At 34.8% G+C, this 21,021-nt stretch overlaps 1 protein-coding gene and 1 long non-coding RNA gene across 2 annotated transcripts in view; both read left to right on the top strand.

Annotated features, from left to right (window-relative positions):
* Nucleotides 1–5,394, top strand: part of ANKRD20A1 (ankyrin repeat domain 20 family member A1) — a 56,004-nt gene extending 50,610 nt beyond the window's left edge. The window contains exons 14-15 of the mRNA XM_032260153.1: nucleotides 3,024–3,201; nucleotides 4,402–5,394. Coding sequence (XP_032116044.1) covers nucleotides 3,024–3,201; nucleotides 4,402–5,394 — 1,171 coding nt within the window. The remainder of the gene's footprint in view (nucleotides 1–3,023; nucleotides 3,202–4,401) is intronic.
* Nucleotides 5,395–11,040: 5,646 nt separating this feature from the next.
* LOC116537842 lies at nucleotides 11,041–16,952 on the top strand. Its single transcript, XR_004263383.1, has 2 exons — nucleotides 11,041–11,156; nucleotides 16,821–16,952. It is a non-coding gene; the product is annotated as an uncharacterized LOC116537842 (long non-coding RNA).
* Nucleotides 16,953–21,021: the final 4,069 nt, after the last annotated feature.

Raw genomic sequence — 21,021 nt, 5'->3', positions numbered from 1 at the left:
ATACATGAAACGTAAGTGTATTTTATGTGTGGAGCTGGGTCCCACATACAAGATATCTCATTATGTATATGCAAATATTCCAAAATTGAAAAAAATTCAAAATTTGAAACACTTGTGGGCCTAAGAATTTAGGATAAGGAATACTCCAGCTGTATCAGTATCACACTGTTTTGATTACTATAGGTTTATCGTAATATATAATGTATTCTATTTACTATTTCTTTATTAGCTATGTTTTTCACAAAGGTGTTTTCCCAGTTACTATAGGTTTATAGTAAACAAACCACATTATTTTAGGGTTTTATGAGCTATGATAACCCCAGTGCACTCCAGCCTGAGTGACAGAGACCTCATCACTAAAGAAAAAATTCTATATTAATTTATAGTTTAGCCCACACATTATGCAATGGCCATTTTTCTCAACCCAGAATACTTTTTTAAAACTTTTTTTTTCTTTTTTCAGTTTTTCTTTTTTTTTTTTTAATTGCATTTTAGGTTTTGGGGTACATGTGAAGAACATGCAAGATTGTTGCATAGGTACACACGTGGCAGTGTGATTTGCTGCCTTCCTCCCCATCACCTATATCTGGTATTTCTGCCCATGTTATCCCTCCCCAACTCCCCACCCCCCCGTCCCTCCCCTAGTTCCCCCCGACAGACCCCAGTGTGTGGTGCTCTCCTCCCTGTGTCCATGTGTTCTCATTGTTCAACACCCACCTGAGCGAGAACATGCAGTGTTTGATTTTCTGTTCTTGTGTCAGTTTGCTGAGAATGATGGTTTCCAGGTTCATCCATGTCCCTAAAAAGGACACGTACTCCTCGTTTTTTTATGGCTGCATAATATTCCATGGTGTATATGTGCCACATTTTCCCTGTTCAGTCTATCATCAATGGGCATTTGGGTTGATTCCAGGTTTTTTCTATTGTAAACAGTGCTGCACTGAACATTCGTGTGCATGTATTCTTATAGTAGAATGATTTATAATCCTTTGAATATATACCCAGTAACGGGATTGCTGGGTCAAATGGAATTTCTATTTCTAGGTCCTTGAGGAATCGCCACACTGTCTTCCACAATGGTTGAACTAATTTACACTCCCACCAACAGTGTAAAAGTGTTCCTATTTCTCCACATCCTGTCCAGCATCTGTTGTCTCCAGATTTTTTAATGATCGCCATTCTAACTGGCGTGAGATGGTATCTCAGTGTAGTTTTGATTTGCATTTCTCTAATGACCAGTGATGATGAGCATTTTTTCATATGTTTGTTGGCCTCATGTATGTCTTCTTTTGCAAAATGTCTGTTCATATCCTTCACCCACTTTTGAATGGGCTTGTTTTTTTTCTTATAAATCTGTTTTAGTTCTCTGTAGATTCTGGATATTACTCCTTTGTCCGATGGGTAGATTGCAAAAATTTTTTCCCATTCTGTTTGTTGCCGATTCACTCTAATGACGGTTTCTTTTGAGTGCAGAAGCTGTGAAGTTTGATTAGGTCCCATTTGTCTATTTTAGCTTTTGTTGCCAATGCTTTTGGTGTTTTGGTCATGAAGTCCTTGCCTACACCTATGTCCAGAATGGTTTTGCCTAGGTTTTCTTCCAGGGTTTTTATGGTGTTAGGTCTTATGTTTAAGTCTTTAATCCATATGGAGTTAATTTTAGTGTAAAGTGTCAGGAGGGGGTCCAGTTTCTGCTTTCTGCACATGGCTAGCCAGTTTTCCCAACATCATTTATTAAACAGGGAATCCTTTCCCTATTGCTTGTTTTTATCAGGTCTGTCAAAGATCATATGGTTGTAGATGTGTCGTGTTGCCTCCGAGACCTCTGTTCTGTTCCATTGGTCTATATCTCTGTTTTGGTACCAGAACCATGCTGTTAACACTTTTTTAAAAACTTTATTCAGCTTTATTCTTAATATGCATCTAACAAAAAGTGAATTGAAAATTGATTATTAGTTTATTCGACATCTCTCCTACATAGGTATAATTCCAAGTTCTCTGTTAAAAACATATGTTTTTCTTTATTGTTTAAATATAAGCTCCTGTCTTGTTCCAAAAAAGATTTAAAAATTGTTTATAAGGTATAAAATAACAAGGTGAAGGCCAGGCGCAGTGGCTCACGCCTGTAATCCCAGCACTTTGGGAGGCCGAGGCGGGCGGATCACAAGTTCAAGAGATCGAGACCATCCTGGCCAACATGGTGAAACCCCGTCTCTACTAAAAGTACAAAAAAATTAGCTGGGCATGGTGGCACACGCCTGTAGTCCCAGCTACTCGGGAGGCTGAGGCAGGAGAATTGCTTGAACCCGGGAGGTGGAGGTTGCGGTGAGCCGAGGTCGCGCCACTGCACTCCAGTCTGGTGCCTGGTGACAGAGTGAGACTGTCTCAAACAAAACAAAACAAAAGAAAACAAAAAAAAACAAGGTGAATTGAAAGTGTTACTCAAGAAAGAAATAGAAAAAGTGTAGGGTAACAGATGTTAGCCTCTTTAGCCTAGTCTTGGATTACAGTAATCTGCAGGTATATTTTGTGTGAAAGACATCTGAAGGTGCCACCTTACATCTTACACTGTGAATCATTTGGAGGGATACATGCCATATTTCATTAAGATGAAAATTTATTTCTAGTGAACTTACACACTTGTCCATAAATAGTAACTTAAAAATTGTTAATTGTAAATGATCTTTTTTAATTGGGGAGTAATTATGACTGTGTGATTTAAAAAGGTAATTTTCAACTTGTGACTTTCCTGAATAATGTCCAGTATCCTTTTTTATAAAATATACTAGAGTGACTAGTAACAGAAACTTTAGCAGAATATTCTTTCCTTACTACTTTTCAAGTATATGCATTCTTTTGATGATGTTGAAGTGAGAAATTAAATATCTGAGAACTGCAGAGGGAAAATATTCCAGAACATGGAAACTTTATTAGGATAATAAACAACACATGCAGAGGCAGATCACAAGATGAAACCTTTTATTTTCTAACAAAATGAATTTTAAGATAAGTGCCTTTATTTGCAGCTGCACCTTAAAACAAGAAAATGAAGAGAAAAGTAATGCTAATATGCTGTACAAAAAATTTAAGGAAGAGTTAGAAGGGAAATTGGAACAATATGAGAAAGAAGCTAAACAACAACTTAAACTGACTGTTCAGTCATTAGAGATGGAACTGAAGACCTTAAGAAATAATCCAAATCAGGTAAATCACCCTTTGATAAAAATTCTATATCTTCAACTTTATTATTTCAATATTACTTATAATATCCACTTGATGTAATACATCTTATTTAGGTCTAAAACAGACCAGAAATGTTATCTCATTTTTAAAAATGAATGATGATGCTCATAGGTACAATTATTAATATTTATTATGTGTCTTGGCATCCAAGTATGATATTTTATTATGAAGAGCTTTTGAAAACAATAATATGCCATAATATATACTTAGTGATAACTTATTGATAAAAGTTTTGTTCCCAGTAATATAGCTCCTTGTACTTTCCCCTGTTTCGTGTTGATTACAGTTTCTAATATTTATTATAAAGAGGAAATAGAAATTATGGCAATCACAAGTAATCTGATGATATTCTATGAAGAGCTCTATAAATTTTATCTTATTTACTATTGGTGTTTGAAATAAAAGGCTCCTTTCGTATTGATATTTTTACACCACAGAAGTAACTGATCTGGTGGAGAACTAGAAGTAGAGTCAGAAGCCCTGGGGAAAATCTTGTGGCTCGCTTATATTTTTAACCTTCCTTTTTCAAAATCGTGGTAACTAAATGAGTTCATCAGTAAATGTGTAAAGGAGTGACTAGTACAATGTCTAGATTTATGATTTTGTAAATATAATTCTTATCACTGACTATAAAAGTGTTAAAAGAGTCAAATTGCAATAGAATATTATCAGGAAAACAGAACTTTAATAATTTTGGGAAATTTTATCTGTCCAAATACATGCAAATTGAGGCTCTTACTATAGGGTGGTGTATGGGTTAGATGTCAGAATGTAAATGCAATTTTCTTTTTGTGATATTTTAATTTAGTCAAATTTGTTAATGTTTTAATTTATGCTTTTAGGTTTGTTGTAATTCAGCAAAAGGCTTTTCCAATTCTGATATTCTTAAAAATTCTCTGGTGTGTGTGTGTGTGTGTTTGTGTGTGTGTGTGTGTGTGTGTTTACTTTTATGAATTCATTGACCTCAAATAAATTTTTGAACTTTTTGGAATTTATGCTCTATAAGGTTCAAAGTTTTGCTTTAACTTTTTCTCCAGTTGGATATCCACTTACAGTAATCTTTTTAGTGCATGGTTGTACAGGTTATTCTTTAACTTCAGAGATAATCATGAAACGTTATCTTATTGAGTACTAGCTAAAACTTTCTTTTGTTTTATTTAGGATTTTCATAGTCATGAAAAAATGAAAGATCCGATGCATGAAAATGGCATTTTGAAGAGGGATATTGCTATGCTCAGAGAGGAAATATGCACATTAAAAAATGACAGCCTCAAAAAAGAAAATAAATATTTTAAGGATTTTGAAATTATTAAAGAAATAAATGCTCGTCTTGAAAAGAGTAACAAACTCAGTGAGGAAATGATAACAAAAATACTATCCCAGTATCGACAACAGCTTAAGGATCTCCAAGCTGAGAACACAAGCCTCAAATCTGAACTGGGGAAGGAAAAAGAAGATGAGGAAAGACTGGAAGCTGAAATTGAATCATATCAGTCTGGACTGGCTGCTGCCATAAGAGAACACAATCAAAGGGTGGAAACAGAAAGAGACCTCAAACTTTCTTTACAGAGAACACAAGATATTTCTTTACAGATAAACATGAGTTCTGAACTAAAAGATGAGTTTCTTAAAGAAAAACTTTCTAAAACACAAATTAAATTCAATACGTTAAAAGATAAGTTCTGTAAGATAAGTGATACTCTCAGAGAAAAGACATTGGCTTTAGAAACTGCACAAAACCAACTAAGACAAAGACAGCAGCAAATAAAGGAAATGAAAGAGATGTATCAAAATGCAGATGCTAAAGTGAGTAAATCCACTGGAAACCGGAACTATATAGAAGAGAGAATATGTGAACTACAACGTAAAAATCTGTGGCTTAAACAGCAACTAGATGATGCTTATCAGAAAGGAGATAATGAAGAGACAATAATTAATATCCAAGGAGGCTTTATTGAGAGTGGAAAGAAATGTCTTCTGCTAGAAGAGAAAAATAAGAAGTTAATGAATGAATGTAGTCGTTTAAAAGAACGTCTGTTTCAACATGAGAAAGAGAAAGCAGTAGTAAGTATCAAGGAAGATAAATATTTCCAAACTTCTGGAAAGAACATTTCAACATTTGGTTCTGAATACGTGTTGAACCTGGTTGAATAAAAAGAATAGATAAAAAATATGTTTACCATTCTGTATAATTGCATTTACATGAAACACGCAGAAAAGATAAATATATAGAGACAGAAAGTAGACAAATGTTTGTGCAGGGCTGGGGCTGGAAGCTGGTAGTGACTGCTAATGGGCATGAGGGGTCTTGCAGTGATGGAAAGCCTCTGAAGCTGCATTGTAGAGATAACTGCACAACTCAATTTACTAAAAACCTTCTAACTTTATGTTGAAACAGATACATTCTATAGTATGTAAATTATATTTCAACAAAGCTGTTTTAATAAAAAAACAAAAAAAAAAAAAGGAAAAATGTGTTTACAATATCAGCTTAGAAATCTACCTTGTTTCCAGGAAATAAAAGGTAGAGCTGAGGAACAATTTACTTTGAGTACAGACATTTATACCACCTATGAAATTTTAATAGGCATAAAGTCATATTTTAAGGTAGATAGTCCTATCCTGCTGGAATAATAATTTTAATGTCTTTATATTGCCACATGATGAAGCAGATACATGGAAATGTGTGCACCTGAAATGAGTATTTTCAAATTAAGACTTAATTGAGTGATTTGCTTTGACACGTAATTCTAGGTTTCCCAGATGAACTAAAGTGTATTGCTTTGTCTTGTAATACTTTTCTGTAAGTATCTTTTTATATATTTTAGTTTGTATAGTTTTGTTTTTATTCATATTAATTTGGCTTAAATCTGAAAATATATCAGTCTCAAATTATGTATTTTTATGACTACGTTTACATGGCCATAAAAATACATTTTAAAGGGAACTACTTGTTATAAAATCATAATTTAGGATAAATATGTTAAATTTTAGCAAAACCATATTTGATTTAGTCTTCCCACTGGTATTTATAATTTACTTTGAGTATTTGTATTAATAATTGCCTCATAATTTTTATTTCAAGGCTCAATAACTATCATTTGAATATAATTTTGTCCAGTACAAAAATACTTGTAGCTGCCTGTGATTTATGAATTGGGCATTAGATCCTCATTTTCAGACTAACGAGGGGTGGCAGGCTTTACACACAATGGGAATGGAGTGAGTACAGGAGGGAGTTTTAGGAGCTTGAGGTCAGAGAGGGAGGTAGAGGCCTGTTTACTTAGGACCTCAAAGGCCATTGGAATTTTACTTTTATTCTGAGATAGAAATCTGTTAGAAGGATTTGAACAGGTGATTGAATATGTTAGGAATCTGAGGTTGAGTTGAGCTTCTAAGATGATTGAATACTGGGATGAATCTGTTGTGTAAGTAAGAGAATACCAATTTGGCAGGAAGAGAACACATTCTGCGTCCCTCACTGAATTCAGTAACAAATAAAAATGCGTACATATGATGAAAAGGTGAATCGATGTGTGTGGTGATAATTTTCAAAGTATCTATGTTAAATATTATTAACATAATTTAATAATTATTATTATAAAATCAGTAACAAAAGTATTTTTTCAGGTGGACGTGAGACAACGTCAACAACAATTGGCTGATAGCCTAAAAAAAATAAGTACGTCAGAGTTGCCACTAGAAGGTACATCACGTTGTCACATTAATTTGGATGAGACACAGGCCTCAAAGAAGAAATTATTTCAAGTAGAAAGTCAAGTATGTATGGAATTTAACATGTCGGCAGTTATTCTGTAGCTGGTTGAATTCTATAACATGTTTTAGGACACTAATTTTGATGGATGCTTAGTCTTCACAACATCCCAGTGAAGTAGATGGTAAAGAACCAGAGATACAGAAAGTTAATTTGCTGAAGGTCACACAGCTCGTACCTGGTGGAGCTGGGATTCAGACCCAGGCCATCTGGCTTCTGTGTAGATACTGCCTCTCAAATCACTCCATGAAATACCTGGTTGGTGGCTCATGCTGCCTGTTATTCTAGCTTTTTCGAAGCCTGAGGCAGGAGGATCACCTGAGACCAGGAGTTTGAGACCAGCCACAGCAATAAAGTGAGACCCTGTCTACAAAAAAAAAAAAAAGTTTAAAACAATTGGCTGAGACATGCTGGTGCATGCCTGTAGCTTCAGCTACCTGGGAGGCTGTGGTAGGAGGATCACTTGAGCTTGGGAGATCAAGGCTGCAGTGTGCAGTGATCAGGGCACTGCACTTCAGCCTGGGTGACAGAGTGAAACTGTCTCACGAAATGAACAATTTTGTGTAGATTCCCGTAGCAATGACTTAGAAATCAGGCATAGAATTATTAGCCACTTTGATGTCTACTTTGGGTAGAAAAAATTTAATAAGGGGCAGTTTTCAACCAACTCCATTAGTAGCCTCTAACTTCTCCAGAAAGTTCTTATTTCATAAATTCCTAAGCCAGAGACTACTTGGATTAAGATATTTAGTGGACACAATTTTGCAATGAAGAATCTCAATTGGGCTGAAGGGAGACCTTTACTTGACTGGAGCTTCCCAATGATATATAGTGGAGTGTCCCCTGAAAGAAACTTTAGAACAAGATTTTCATCATGCCATATCTCTATGGAAAAGGAAATTCTTTAAAAAAAAACAAACAAACAGGCAAACAATGAATAATTTTATTCTTCTGGGAAAGTTGTGCATTAAAAGGAAAAAGGACAATATATGCTGGTTAATATCATAAGAGTGAGGCTGTCCTTCTCAAGATTAGAAAATAACACTACACTCAAAGTAACATCAGTGTATGAGCATGTGGCTGAGAATATTTTCTTTTTTTTTTTTAATTTTACTTTAAGTTCTGGGATACATGTGCAGAATGTGCAGGTTTGTTGCATAGGTATACATGTGCGATGGTGGTTTGCTGCACCCATCAAGCCATCATCTAGGTTTTAAGCTCTGCATACATTAGGTATTTGTCCTAATGCCCTCCTTCTCCCTGCTCCCACCCCCTAACAGGCCCTGATGTGTGATATTCCCCTCCCTGTTCAACTCCCACTTATGAGTGCTTCATTTTCTTTTCCTATGTTAGTTTGCTGAGAATGATGGCTTCCAGCTTCATCCATGTCCCTGCAAAAGACATGAACTCATTCTCTTTTATGACTGCATAGTATTACATGGTGTATATGTGCCACATTTTCTATATCCAGTCTATCATTGATGGGCATTTGGGTTGGTTCAAAGTCTGTGCTATTGTAAATAGTGCTGCAATAAACATACATGTGCATGTGTCTTTATAGCAGAATGATTTATAATCCTTAGGGTATATACTCAGTAATGGGATTGCTGGGTCAAACGGTATTTCTAGTTCTAGATCCTTGAGGAATATTTTCTATGAGAAGTGTACTAAAAGAAAGAGGCCTCAGTAAAAGGGACAGAGCTGGAAATGTAGATTCAGGAATCTGGGCGGGAGTTGTGAGATTTAAGGAGCTCTGGGATAATTTAAAAAGAGCAATAGAAAGGGATAGGACTAAACATCAGAGGTTGCTGCATTCAGAGATGGGAGGGTTTGGTCACAGCTCGCAGCGGCTGCCAAGTAAAGCAAGGTAAAGTCCTTGATGTCCGACAGCCTTTCTAAAATCAGACAGTAGGTGATGAGAAATAGATTTCTGAATGACACTATGCACTATAAAGTTCAATGGAAGGGGAGAAACAGGACAATAGAAAAGCCTCAAAAGTTAGACAGAAGTTGGTTTTTTTTGTTATAGAGAAGAATTAAACTTTATTTCAAGAGAAATGGTTAAGAGAAAAGGAAAAACTCAAAGCATGGATGAATATTTACAGAGAGAGTATTTAGCTCATCCTGAAAACAGATGAGGATCAAAAATATAATGGGAATCAGATGAGAGTTTTCTTAAAATTGTCTTAGTAAGGTGTAATTTAACACAACCTGGAATACGTTTCTGTATTAATGACAATGTTTCTAGGGCATCTTTGAAAACTAAAATGCAAATATAACTACTCTTAATTTTTTTTCTACCAACACTTAGTTTTTTATGTGCAAAACCCTCTGTTTTTAACAAAAATTATTTGCAGTTTAAATTTCAGAAAAGTTAATAGCAAAAGTATGAAATCATATTTCGCTGTTTTAAGAAAAGTGATTGTTATTGAAGTCTGTCCTTATTGGCATCAGGTTTATAAAATGCACTTTACACACCTGCCTAAATACGTATTATTCATAAACTTATAAGAAATGTTTTTAAGATAGAAGAATGTGTCTCTATATTTTTAAAAATACTTTTTAAAACTATTTTTTTCAAGCCTGAGGAAGAAAAGAAAGAATTAAGAAAACTTTCTGAGTTAATTTCAAGTCTGAAGTATAATATGGATCAAATAAGAAAGAGAAATGATGAATTAGAAAAAGAGAGAGCTGGGTATGATTTTAATATTGTCAAACATTTTAACCATACATCAATTGATTTAACTATACTTTTACTTCATTAAAACCTAGATACAAATTCATTTTATATCGGCATTTTCATAGTTAAAGTCTATTTTAACATTTATTTTAGAAACTCATAATGCAACCTGATATTTTTGAATACCAAAATATTATTCTTTAATGATTTTGAAAACAATAATGACAAAGCCTTGTACATATAATGTCAACTGAACCTTTGTCTTGTGTGAAGTTTTGTTTCTGAAGGTATTTTTACTGTCTTTGGTAATTTTTCCTTCCTTTGGTAGTATCCTTCTCTGCTGCATTCAAATTCTTTGAAGAAGACCTGTGTCATTCTTTAACAACATCAACATTTATTTTGATATTTTCATTGTATTTTCTTTCTGCTTCTTTCTTTAAGATAGAAAACCTATCATGGAAATTTACTCATTTTCCATGGGTACCTCCCTTATATACATGAGGTATGCATGTTATTAAACTTGTTTCACATAAACAAATGTTATATATACAAAAACATATGTATAACTTAAAAGAGTAAAATGAGCAATCATGTTTTTATCACAGATTTTTTAAAAACGTAATGTGTCTTTGAAGTCACCAACACAGCTACTTTTCTATACATTTGCCGAGTACTTGAGTTCATTTGCTGATTCTAATCAACATTTTTCTGTCATCGCCTTTCTGGACGTGGTTTTGTGTCTCTTTCATTTTGTTGACAGCGTCAGCAAAGATCTCTAGATCTCTTCTTCAAGCACTCTTTAAATCTTCACACATCTCTGTGCTCATTTTCTTTCCTCTAAAACTGCCTGTTTCTTTTTCCTCTCAACTCAGACATCAAAGATGTTTTCTTACCTCTTTTTGTACTTTGAATGATATCCTTGATGCTTTTTGCATACTTTCTTTTCTTCTTATAGACTGATAAACAGTTATCAAAATGTATCTTTTTCAAACATATATATGTTTTATTTTTTCATCTTGGATACTCATCTCTGAGTTATGGCTAATATTTAGTTTTAGATTATTTTATCTTAACATACCAAAATGTATAGGCATAGTTTATTTATAAAATTGTGTATGTGACAATATCACTCTATCTGCCATATATATGATAAAAATTTTATGTTATTCGTCTAAGATTATAATTTTATTAGAATGTTTTTAAACTATTTTCAGTTGAAACAAATGAGAGGATCATAATTTATATCTTTTATATGCTAAAACATAATATCTATTTAAAAATTATTCAGTATTGACTCTTAAAAACGCTTGATTTACTAATGCAGTACATTTCTGCAGATATAAGAAACTCCTGGAAATGACAAAATGTCTATTAAATGAATTTGGAAATGAAGAATTGGTTTTCCATGGAGACTTAGAAACAGATCACCTGGAAATGAATATTACGAAGCTAAAACATAAGGTAATTTTTGATCGGTCTTGTGATTTTAAAAGGTCACTTAATTTGGGGAAATACTGATGATGAAAAAATCCAAATTCCGCCAAACCTGTTTAAAGAGGTTTATTCTAAGCCGATATGAGTGACTGTGGCCTTGGGTTGCACAATCTCAAGAGATCCTGAGAAAGGAGTTACAGTTTGGTTTTACACATTTCCAAGGGACAGAAATTGTAGGGAAAAATCACATGAGGAAGGTATACATTGAGTCAGCCCCAAAAGGTAGGACATATGGAAGGGGGGGCTTACAAATCATAGGTGGGTTTTAGGGATTCTTGAGGTGATCGTAGAGTTAAGCTATTGTCTAAAACTTGAAATCTGTAGAAAGGAATGCCTGAATTAAGATGAGGGGATCATGGAGGCCAAGGTTTTTATTATGTAGATGAAGGCTCATAGCCTGTAGCCATCAGACAGAATAGCTGGTAAATATATCTTTTCAGACTTTAAATGTGTCGGGCTCTTAGATAATTTCTCCTAGCTCTAGGAATCCATAGAAGGGGAGAGATCTGGTTACATTAATAGAGACTTCTTACAGGTGCAAAATTTCCCAGCGAAGACAGCTTTGTAGAGCCATTTTAATCTCTTGGCCCTGTGGTAGCCATTTCAAAATATGTGAAATAAGTATGTTTGGGGGTAAATTATTTTGATTTCCTTCAGCATCTGCTATCTTTGATGCTGTACCAGAGTCAGGCTGAAAAATAAGCCTTTGATATGAGTTAATGAAACCCATTGATGAGATTTTATAGTGTGTAGGGTGTGACTCCCCAGGCCCCTAAGATAAGAATTGGGGCGAAAGAAAAAAAGATCAGAGTTTAGTCCTCGATATAAATCTGTCAGTACATTAAGCAGTGAGGGAAAGATTTTATATATATATATATGTTTTACAGACTTGATGCTAATGGAAAGGACAGGTTTATATATATATTAGTTGGAGTCTCACTCTGTCGCCCTGGCTGGAGTGCAGTGGTGTGATCTCAGCTCACGGCAACCTCTGCCTCCTAGGTTCAAGCAATTCTCCTGCCTCAGCCTCCTGAGTAGCTGGGACTGCAGGCACATGCTGTCATGCCTGGCTAATTTTTTGTATTTTAGGAGAGATGGGTTTTCACTGTGTTACCCAAGGCTGGTCATGAACTCTTGAACTCAGGCAATCTGCCTGCCTGGGTGTCCCAAAGTGCTGGGATTACAGGCATGAGTCACTGTGCCCATATATTACTTTTTCAATAAAAAGGGCATGCTGTTGATTCTCTTATGTCTTAAACCGTGGCCAATGATCTGAAACCAAGCAATACACTGTTACATGACTCCAGATCACTAGCACCAAATAAATTTGGAGGAAAACAGTTTTATTGAGATATAATTAACACACCATGCAATTCACTCATTTAAAGTACACAATTCATCGACTTTTAGTTTTTCACAGAGTTATGCAATCATCACGATCAATTTTAGAACATTTTCATTACCCTAAAAAGAAACCTCACATTATTTAGCCATCCTCACTAGTTTCCCCTTCCTCCCACAGCCTTAGGGAACCACCTGCCTTCTTTGTATAGATCTGTATATTTTGAACATTTTATATCAATTGAATCACAATACGTGGTCTATTGTGACTGGCTTCTTTAACTTAGCATAACTTTTTCAAGCTTCTTCTGTGTAGGTATCAGTACTTAATTTCTTCCTACTGCTGTGTAATATCCCATTGTGTGTAAACACCACATTTTATTCATCATTCGTCAGTTGGTGGACCTTTGGGTTCTTTTCACTTTTTGACTCTTGTTAATAATGCTGCTCAATTTAATGTACAAGTTTTTGTGTTTACGTATGTTTTCGTTTCTCTTGAGTATATACTATGACTGGAGTTTCTGATTCACGTGGTAACTTCGTGCTTCACCTTTTGAGGAGCTGCCAGTTTGTTTTCCAAATTGGCTATACCATTTTACATTCCCAGCAGCATTGTGTAAGGGTTTTAATTTCTCCATATTCTTGGTAACACATATTTTCTATCTTTTTCATTGAACAAAGACGTCATCCTCACAGTGTGAAGTGATAATACATAATGGTTTTAATTTACACTTCCCTAATTACTAATCGCATTAAGCATCTTTTTGTGGGTTTATAACCATCTGTATATCTTCTTTGCAGAGATGTTTATTCAAATTCTTTGCCCATTTTTTAATTGGCTTACCTTGTTATTTCTGAATTATAAGGTTTTTTTATGTATATCCTAGATAATGAGTCTTTGTCAGATCTATGCTTTTCAGATATTTGCTTCTACTCAGTGGCTTGCCTTTTCACTTTCTTGAGGCCATCTTTTCATGAACAACAGTTTGCAGTTTTGAAGTCCATTGAATCCATTTCTTCATAGCTAAGAAAACACAGCCAAATGCAGCCACAAAAATTTATGTCAATTTTTTTCTGAGAGTTTTATAGTTTTAGCTCTTACATTTAGCTGTTTTGCTTTGAGTTAATTTTTAGATATGGTAAGAGTCCAACTTTATTCTTTTGAATACGAATATCCAGTTGTCCCAGCATCGTTTGTTGAAAAGACTATTTTCCCCCCATTTAATTGTTTTGTTAACCTTGAGAAAAATCAATTAACTGTAAATGTACAGGTTTAAATTTAGATTCTCAATTCTAATATGTTTATCTATGTTTATTCTTATGCCAGGACCAAATCAAATTTAATTAGAAGGTGTTTTCAGTCATGTTGCGTATTACCATTTGTCTGATGTCATGATAAAACTGGATGTAGTGGAACATCTTTAACCTCACCTTTTGTGTCTCAAAGGAGTCTGGCCAGCTCATACCTTACTGACTCTGAGACATAGTGGGAAGTCAGGCTTACAAGACACAGTTCATCTATATTTTTCCCCATTCAAACTTTAGTCTCTTATCCAATGCTTCCCTCTTTAGACACATTTTCTTTAAATTCTGGATGCATTTTCTTCAAATTTTGGTCTGCCATTTAGTGCATTTTTTTTTTTTTTTGAGATGGAGTTTCACTCTTTGTGCACAGGCTAGAGTGCAAGGGCACAATCTCAGCTCACCGCAACCTCCACCTTCCGGGTTCAAGTGACTCTCCTGCCTCAGCCTCCCGAGTAACTGGGATTACAGACATGGGCCACCACGCCTGGCTAATTTTGTATTTTTAGTAGAGTCGGGGTTTCTCCATGTTGGTCAGGCTGGTCTTGAACTCCCTACCTCAGGTGATCTGCCTGCCTTGGCCTCCCAAAATGCTGGGATTATAGGTGTGAGCCACCACACCTGGCCTGGTGTATTATGTTTTATTAACTCCTTATAATGTATAGAATCACTCACAAATGTTCACCTTCTAGGAAGGAGAAGTTTAGGTCTGGGCTGTCAGGTTATCTCAGTGAAAATCAAGTTAAGTCATCATCTTTCAGTTCGCAAATCCTCTTTCCACCTGGTAGCTGGTTTACACTGGGGCTGATCCTTTCCTTGGTGTAATTCCTGCATTCTCAGAAACCACAGTTCCCTGTATTGACGTCCTTTTATTTAAACAGAGATGCCCAGATCTGCTTTCTAGCTCAATACAAGATTCTTGGAATACAAAATTTAACTCATGCCAAGAGAAATTTTTAGGAGTGCAGCACTTAAAAATCAAATAATGTTCAGGCAATTTATCAGAGACAAATAGTAAATTAGTATTTTGAATTTCAATATCTGAGAGCCAATTTGTATGCTATAGAGAACATGTGTTACACTGTGGTATAGCATAAAGATGGGATGGTCTTAACTTCTACTTACAAACAAGCCTGAAGTAAGGTAAAGGGGTCATTGGATTTAATTTCTTCACATTCAAAGCAGACTACATTTATTTTACTTTGTGAAGATGAAAAATGAATCTACAATATTCTTATTGCCTCATTGAGAAGAAAATGAAAATTGAATACTAGACTGATTAATAAATACCCAAAGCTGCTTGCTTCCTTTAGAATTTCAGTTAATTTAAATCAAGAAAAGGTCTGATTTTTATTATTTAACCAAATGTTTCTATTTGTTTTTGAATCATGCATCTTGTTGTTTTCCAGTCTCATTTTCTAACTTGAGGGGAAATTCTAATAGACACCCTTGCCTTGTTATTGGAGTTTATAAGTGAATGGAATTATAGGAAAAGTTTCTCCTCAGGAGTTTCTGTCTTTCTTCTGGTTATCTGCCACTTCTCAATAATGCTTGTCATCAATCAATTAATCTCAAAATTTATTAGATCCTACTTTAAAGGAGACTACATTCTGCTGTATAAGTTCTGTTTCTTGTTGTCTCTTTTTAAAAATAATTTTATTTTTCCTAACAATTACCCAGACTTTAGTGGCTTGAAACATTTTTTTTTGCTCATGCATCTGTGATGTGGAAAAAGCTTGGCCAGGACAGCTTGTCTCTGCTCCCCTCAGCTTCCCTAGGGACAGCTGAAAGCCTGGGGAAGTGGCATCCTCTGAAGGTTTGCTCACTCCAGTGTTTGGTTGTTGATGCTGGCTGTTGGCTGGAACTTTGCTCGGGGTAGGCAGCATAAACACTGATACTGGAACTCCCAGGCTCTCTTTGCGGGCTGAGTTTTCTCACAACGTGCGGGCTGGGTTCCAAGGGCAAACAGTAATAGTATGGGGAGAACCACCCTCATGATTCAATTATCTCCTACTGCTTGGGAATGAGAGAAATGAGTGCTAAATGAAAGGGGAAATGCTTTATAAAATCATCAAACACTGTGCGACATATTCACTACCACAAGGACAGTGTGGGGGAAACCACTCCCACAATTCAATTATGTCTCACTGGGTCCCTCCCACAATGTGTGGGAATTATGGGAGCTACCATTCATAATGGGATTTGGGTAGGGACACAGCCAAACCATATCATACTCCTTATTTACAGAGCTCATTAGTTTGTCTTTTTTTGAGATATGGTCTTTCTTTTGTCATTCAGGCAGGAGTGCAGTGGTGTCCTGGCTCATTGCAGGCTTGAACTCTAGATTCAAGCCATCCTCCTGCCTAAGTCTTCCAACTAACTGAAACTACAGGCAGGAGCCACCATGTCTGGCTAATTATTTTTTAGCTTCTTACAGAAATGGCCTCACTGTGTTGCTCTGGCTGGACAGAACTCTTGACCTCAAGTGATCACTCTACTGCAGCCTCCCAAAGTGCTGGGGTTACAGGCAAGAGCCACCACACCTGCCCTAGATTGTTATTTTCAAAGTCTTATTCTGAGAGCCATTTATTGTCTTTGACCTAAATAACTCAACATGATGTCCGTAAATCTTCTTTAGAAATTATTGGAAGTGATGATGAAGGAAGGAGATTAGAAACTTTCTACTAAGAAAAAAACTTAGAGCCATTTCAGGAGAAACAAAACCATCAGAAAAGTAAAAACCTAAGATCAAGTGCAAAAGTTCTGTGGCAAAGATGACGAAAGTAAATAATATATTATTGTGATTCTTGGTGGCTTTAACTTTGTTCTTGATTTTTTGAGTAATTTAACGGTTCACAATTGAAGAATCTACTGCATTACAGATAACATGTTATTGCAAGTAAATGTATTTCAAAATTTGTTATTGGTTTTGTATTAAAATATTATCAGCCTACTTCATTATCAAACTGTATTATTTTATTCATGCAGTTTGATGATCTTACAGAAGAGCTGGGAGCTGTATCTTCAAAATGTCTATATTTGGCTAAAAACAATCAAGTTATTCAACAGGAGTTAATCTCTATGAAAGATGTACAACAGAAATATGAAAAATTGGAGGAGGTTAACAAAACGTTGGAACAAGAAGTAGTGAATCTTAAGACACATAAAGAAAAAAATATGGTAGACCTTAGTGAATTAGAAGAATATAAATTGCAGATAGAAGAAAGAACAAGACAGGAAAGAAAAAAATTAGAAGAAATCGGTTTACAGGTTAGTTTTTTGTTAATCGGGTAGGTTTATCTGTAATGTGCTTTCATTTATTTCCCTGCAAATTATATGGAATAATTATATAATATAATATATAATTATATATAAATAAAATAATCATTATATAATTATATATAATATAAACACTATATGTAAAAAATTATATAATTATATAATCATACGATTTTTTATTTAATATGATATAATATATAATTATATAATTATTGTATATAAACACTATATGTATAAAAACACTATGTATAAACACACTATACAGTATTTTCTCTGCTCCTCTTATAGGAATTTGCTTTGTAAAGTTTTAGGAAAAAAAGTGGTGACTATTTCTCCTTTTAAATATTTTAATTTCCATTATTATTATAACTAAATTGATCTTTCAGGGTAATGATTTTCATTCTAGTGTCACTTAGTTATTAAGGCCAGTTGGCATAAGACTATTAGAAAAAGAAAAATTGTAATTTAAAATTATATGATGCTTTTGAATTGGTCTTAAGCTACATTGTTCAGTTTTTAAAATTTTAAATGGATTCTATCATTTTTTAAATGATCAGTTTACATGAATACTAACATAAGAATGATTTCAAATTTTTATAATTCAGATTTAATTCTTAATTCCATTATCAGTTTAGATGAAATGGCTGATAAATGTTTTAAACTTCAGCTTCTTTTTTAAAAACATATTTAAAATTGTTTTCTGAATTACTTACTCTAAATGAAAGGCAACAAATATAGACGAATTAGGTTATAATTGTTTTACAAGTATGATTTTTTTCATTTGTTTTAGAAACAAGCAGAATATGAAAAACACTTAGAGCAGTTAAAAAAGAATTACATGGCTTCAGTAAATAAAATAGACCTCATACAGAAAGATGCAAAATATCAGTTCTACAAAATGAAAACTGCTTATGAAGAAGTTACTACTGAATTAAAAGAATATAAGGAAGCCTTTGCAATAGCATTAAAGGCTAACAGATCCATGTCAAAAAAAGTAAAGAAGTAAGTCAAAACATAGACTTGTAGAAAATGAACTGGGCTCATTAACTTGCCACCAAAGTATAATTTTTAGTGAGAGAACTTTATGAGATTGGCAGGAAGTGAAAGCTATCCTGATGGTATAATTTTTGAAAATAATATTAGTAAATAAACTTACATTTAAAATGTTAGCCAAGGACAGTTTCTGCCTTTTCTTTCTTTTTTTTACTTTTGTCTTTTGTGTGGCTTTTTTCCCCTGGAAAATCTCATGTAGTTAATGTAATCTATTAGTCTTTTAGCATTTTTGAAGCTTTCTAGTCAATAAAGTGATTTTGTTATAAAATTACTTGTCAGAATTCTTCTAAATATAAATATTAATTAATTTATTTTCGGTAGATCACAACCTAAACCCAAACTACTACCTACAACTCTGGGCACATCCTGGCATTCAGTAACTGAACTTTCCTGATTGTGATCTTTAGTATTATCACTAGAGGGCGCTTTGAGACAAACTGCAGTATTCTGTATAGTTTTTTTCCGTGTACAGGAAGGCATCCTTGTGAAATAGGGAATGATTATCCTAAGGATGAAAATGTAATTTACAAAGTCGTTAAAAAATAACACCTTGGTCAGCCTGAAGGGGGGTGTGTGGAAGACAAAGGGCAGGCCCCACCTCCAGTGCCTTGGTCACAATGCTAGTGGCTAATGGCCTTCAGAGATGCTTTAGTTCTTTTTGATCACCACCCCAGCCATCTAGTTCTCCCCTAGGAGTTCTTGCTGTGACTTATTCCTCAGTGCTAAATGCTTAATTTTTCCTAAATAATGGATGAAGTCTACAAGGGTGGTGAAAGAAATGTTTGAAAATACATTTGGAAGTAGTTTTTAAAATCCTGAAACTGGTTTCCTAAATGCAAATATTTCTAGCTTTCTTTTCTTTTCTTTCTTTTTTTTAGTATATAATTTAAAGAGTACAACATGATGTTATGATATATTTATTCATAGAGAAGTGGTTCTTATAGTCAGGCAAATTAACATGTTCATCATCTCACATGGTTACCTTTAAATACAAGTATTTATAATTGCATCCTCAGAATCTTACAGGTAGAGCCTTCCAGAAGGCAGCAAGTGTTACCTGTTGAGCCATACATCACTGACAGTCATTTCTCTTTCCTCCTTACTTTGTTTGAATTACTTATTCAGTAGGAATCTTCTTAGAAACATGTGTACTTTTTTAGAACAACTTTTGAATATACTTGCTTACAGCAGGTATGCTCTCACATGTCTTTGGTGTTAAAACACTGTTTTGTGAGTAATTTGGTTTACTCTCAGGCAAATTTTTTAAAAATGCAAGTCATTTAGATCATTTAAGGAAAACATAAAATACTAAGCCTTTGTTTTTTTGCTATCTTTTCAGATCGAATAAGATAATCACAAGAGTCCGCAGCATGCTCCATATGGAGAATAGGCAGACGACACCTTTTCTCAGCCCTCCTCCTGTGAGGCCAGACCCAGGGTCACCTGGGGTTGGAAATCTTAATAGTATGGGTCTCCACAGAAAATATATTCCAAAAAAACCATAAGTATCTCTACTTCAAGCCCACAGACTTCAAATAACAGCGTGAACGACTCGACCAAGGTTAGTTGTATTACCTTTTCTCTTTTGGGTTTTGTTTTTAATTTGGTGAAATGCTGAGTTGTTCAATTGACTTATGCATGTTAAGTAAAGATCATCATTAGCTGTGTTAATACAGGAAGGAAATGGAAACTTTTCATTTTGTAAGTCCCCGGAGCTCTCATTTTCAAGAAATACTTATGTGTTAACTTTATTTAATAAATGTAAGTAAACTGACACATTTTAAATTTACTTAAAATCTGCATTTAAGTTAGGTTTTAGAAATTGCATGTTATTGCCTGATAGCCGACAGTATACTTGGAGATGCTTTGGGTTACTTTCTAATTGATTGTAGTTGGGCTATGGGTCATACCACCTGTTTGTTTGTTTGTTTGTTTGTTTGTTTGTTTGTTGAGATGAAGTTTCACTCTTGTTGGACTGCAGGCTGGAGTGCAGTGGCATGATCTCAGCTCACTGCAACCTCTGCCTCCCGGATTCAAGCAATTGTCCTGCCTCAGCCTCTCGAGTAGCTGGGATTACAGATATGCACCACCATGCCCGGCTAATTTTGTATTTTTAGTAGAGACAGGGTTTCTCCGTTTTGGTCAGGCGGGTCTCAAACTCCCCACCTCAGGTGATCTGCCCACCTCAGCCTCCCATAGTGCTGGGATTACAGGCATGAGCCACCATGCCCAGCCACCACTTTGAAAATTTCTTTGCACCGTCTCAAGTTTTCCATCCATAATCACAAGAGAGTGGTGGGCATCGAAACACTTAACCACATATGGATGTTTATTATTTAATGGAATCCAAAATAAATATTTTTTTGAATTAAATAAACATCAAACACTAAACAATTTATTTCCATTGTTGTGTTAAAAGCTTTGTGCTTTTCTTACATAGGAGTACGTCCTTTATTGCTACTGCACTTACAGCATTTATATTTCAGCTTTTGTAGAGTGTATCTATTGCTGGGCAATTTTACAAGTTTTTAAACTATTAAATCAAGCACTATTTGCATTTTTAAAATGAAGCTCACTTATCTCTATCTTGCCATCACTTGTATGGTTACCAACTAAGGTGGCAGTGATATCAAGTCTTTTAAAAGCAACTACGGCCCAACAGAATCAATTTTTTAATTCCAATTCAGAATTTAATGCAGAGCCTCATAGGGTATTCCCATCTTCCCTGGACTTGTAACAGGAAGCTTCCAGTCCAACCATGTGATTTCACTCATAGTAAGATTCCATTTCTGGGAATCCTAAAACGTATCCAACAATAACAAGCTGTGTCAGTTGTAGAGTTGATAAAGAAAAAATA

This window comes from Sapajus apella, unplaced genomic scaffold, assembly GCF_009761245.1.
Source record: "Sapajus apella isolate SASKATOON/1434 unplaced genomic scaffold, GSC_monkey_1.0 scaffold114, whole genome shotgun sequence".
Lineage (NCBI taxonomy): Eukaryota > Metazoa > Chordata > Mammalia > Primates > Cebidae > Sapajus > Sapajus apella.
The sequence above is the reverse complement of the archived record's forward strand: the minus strand, read 5'-3'. Positions and strand labels throughout refer to the sequence as shown.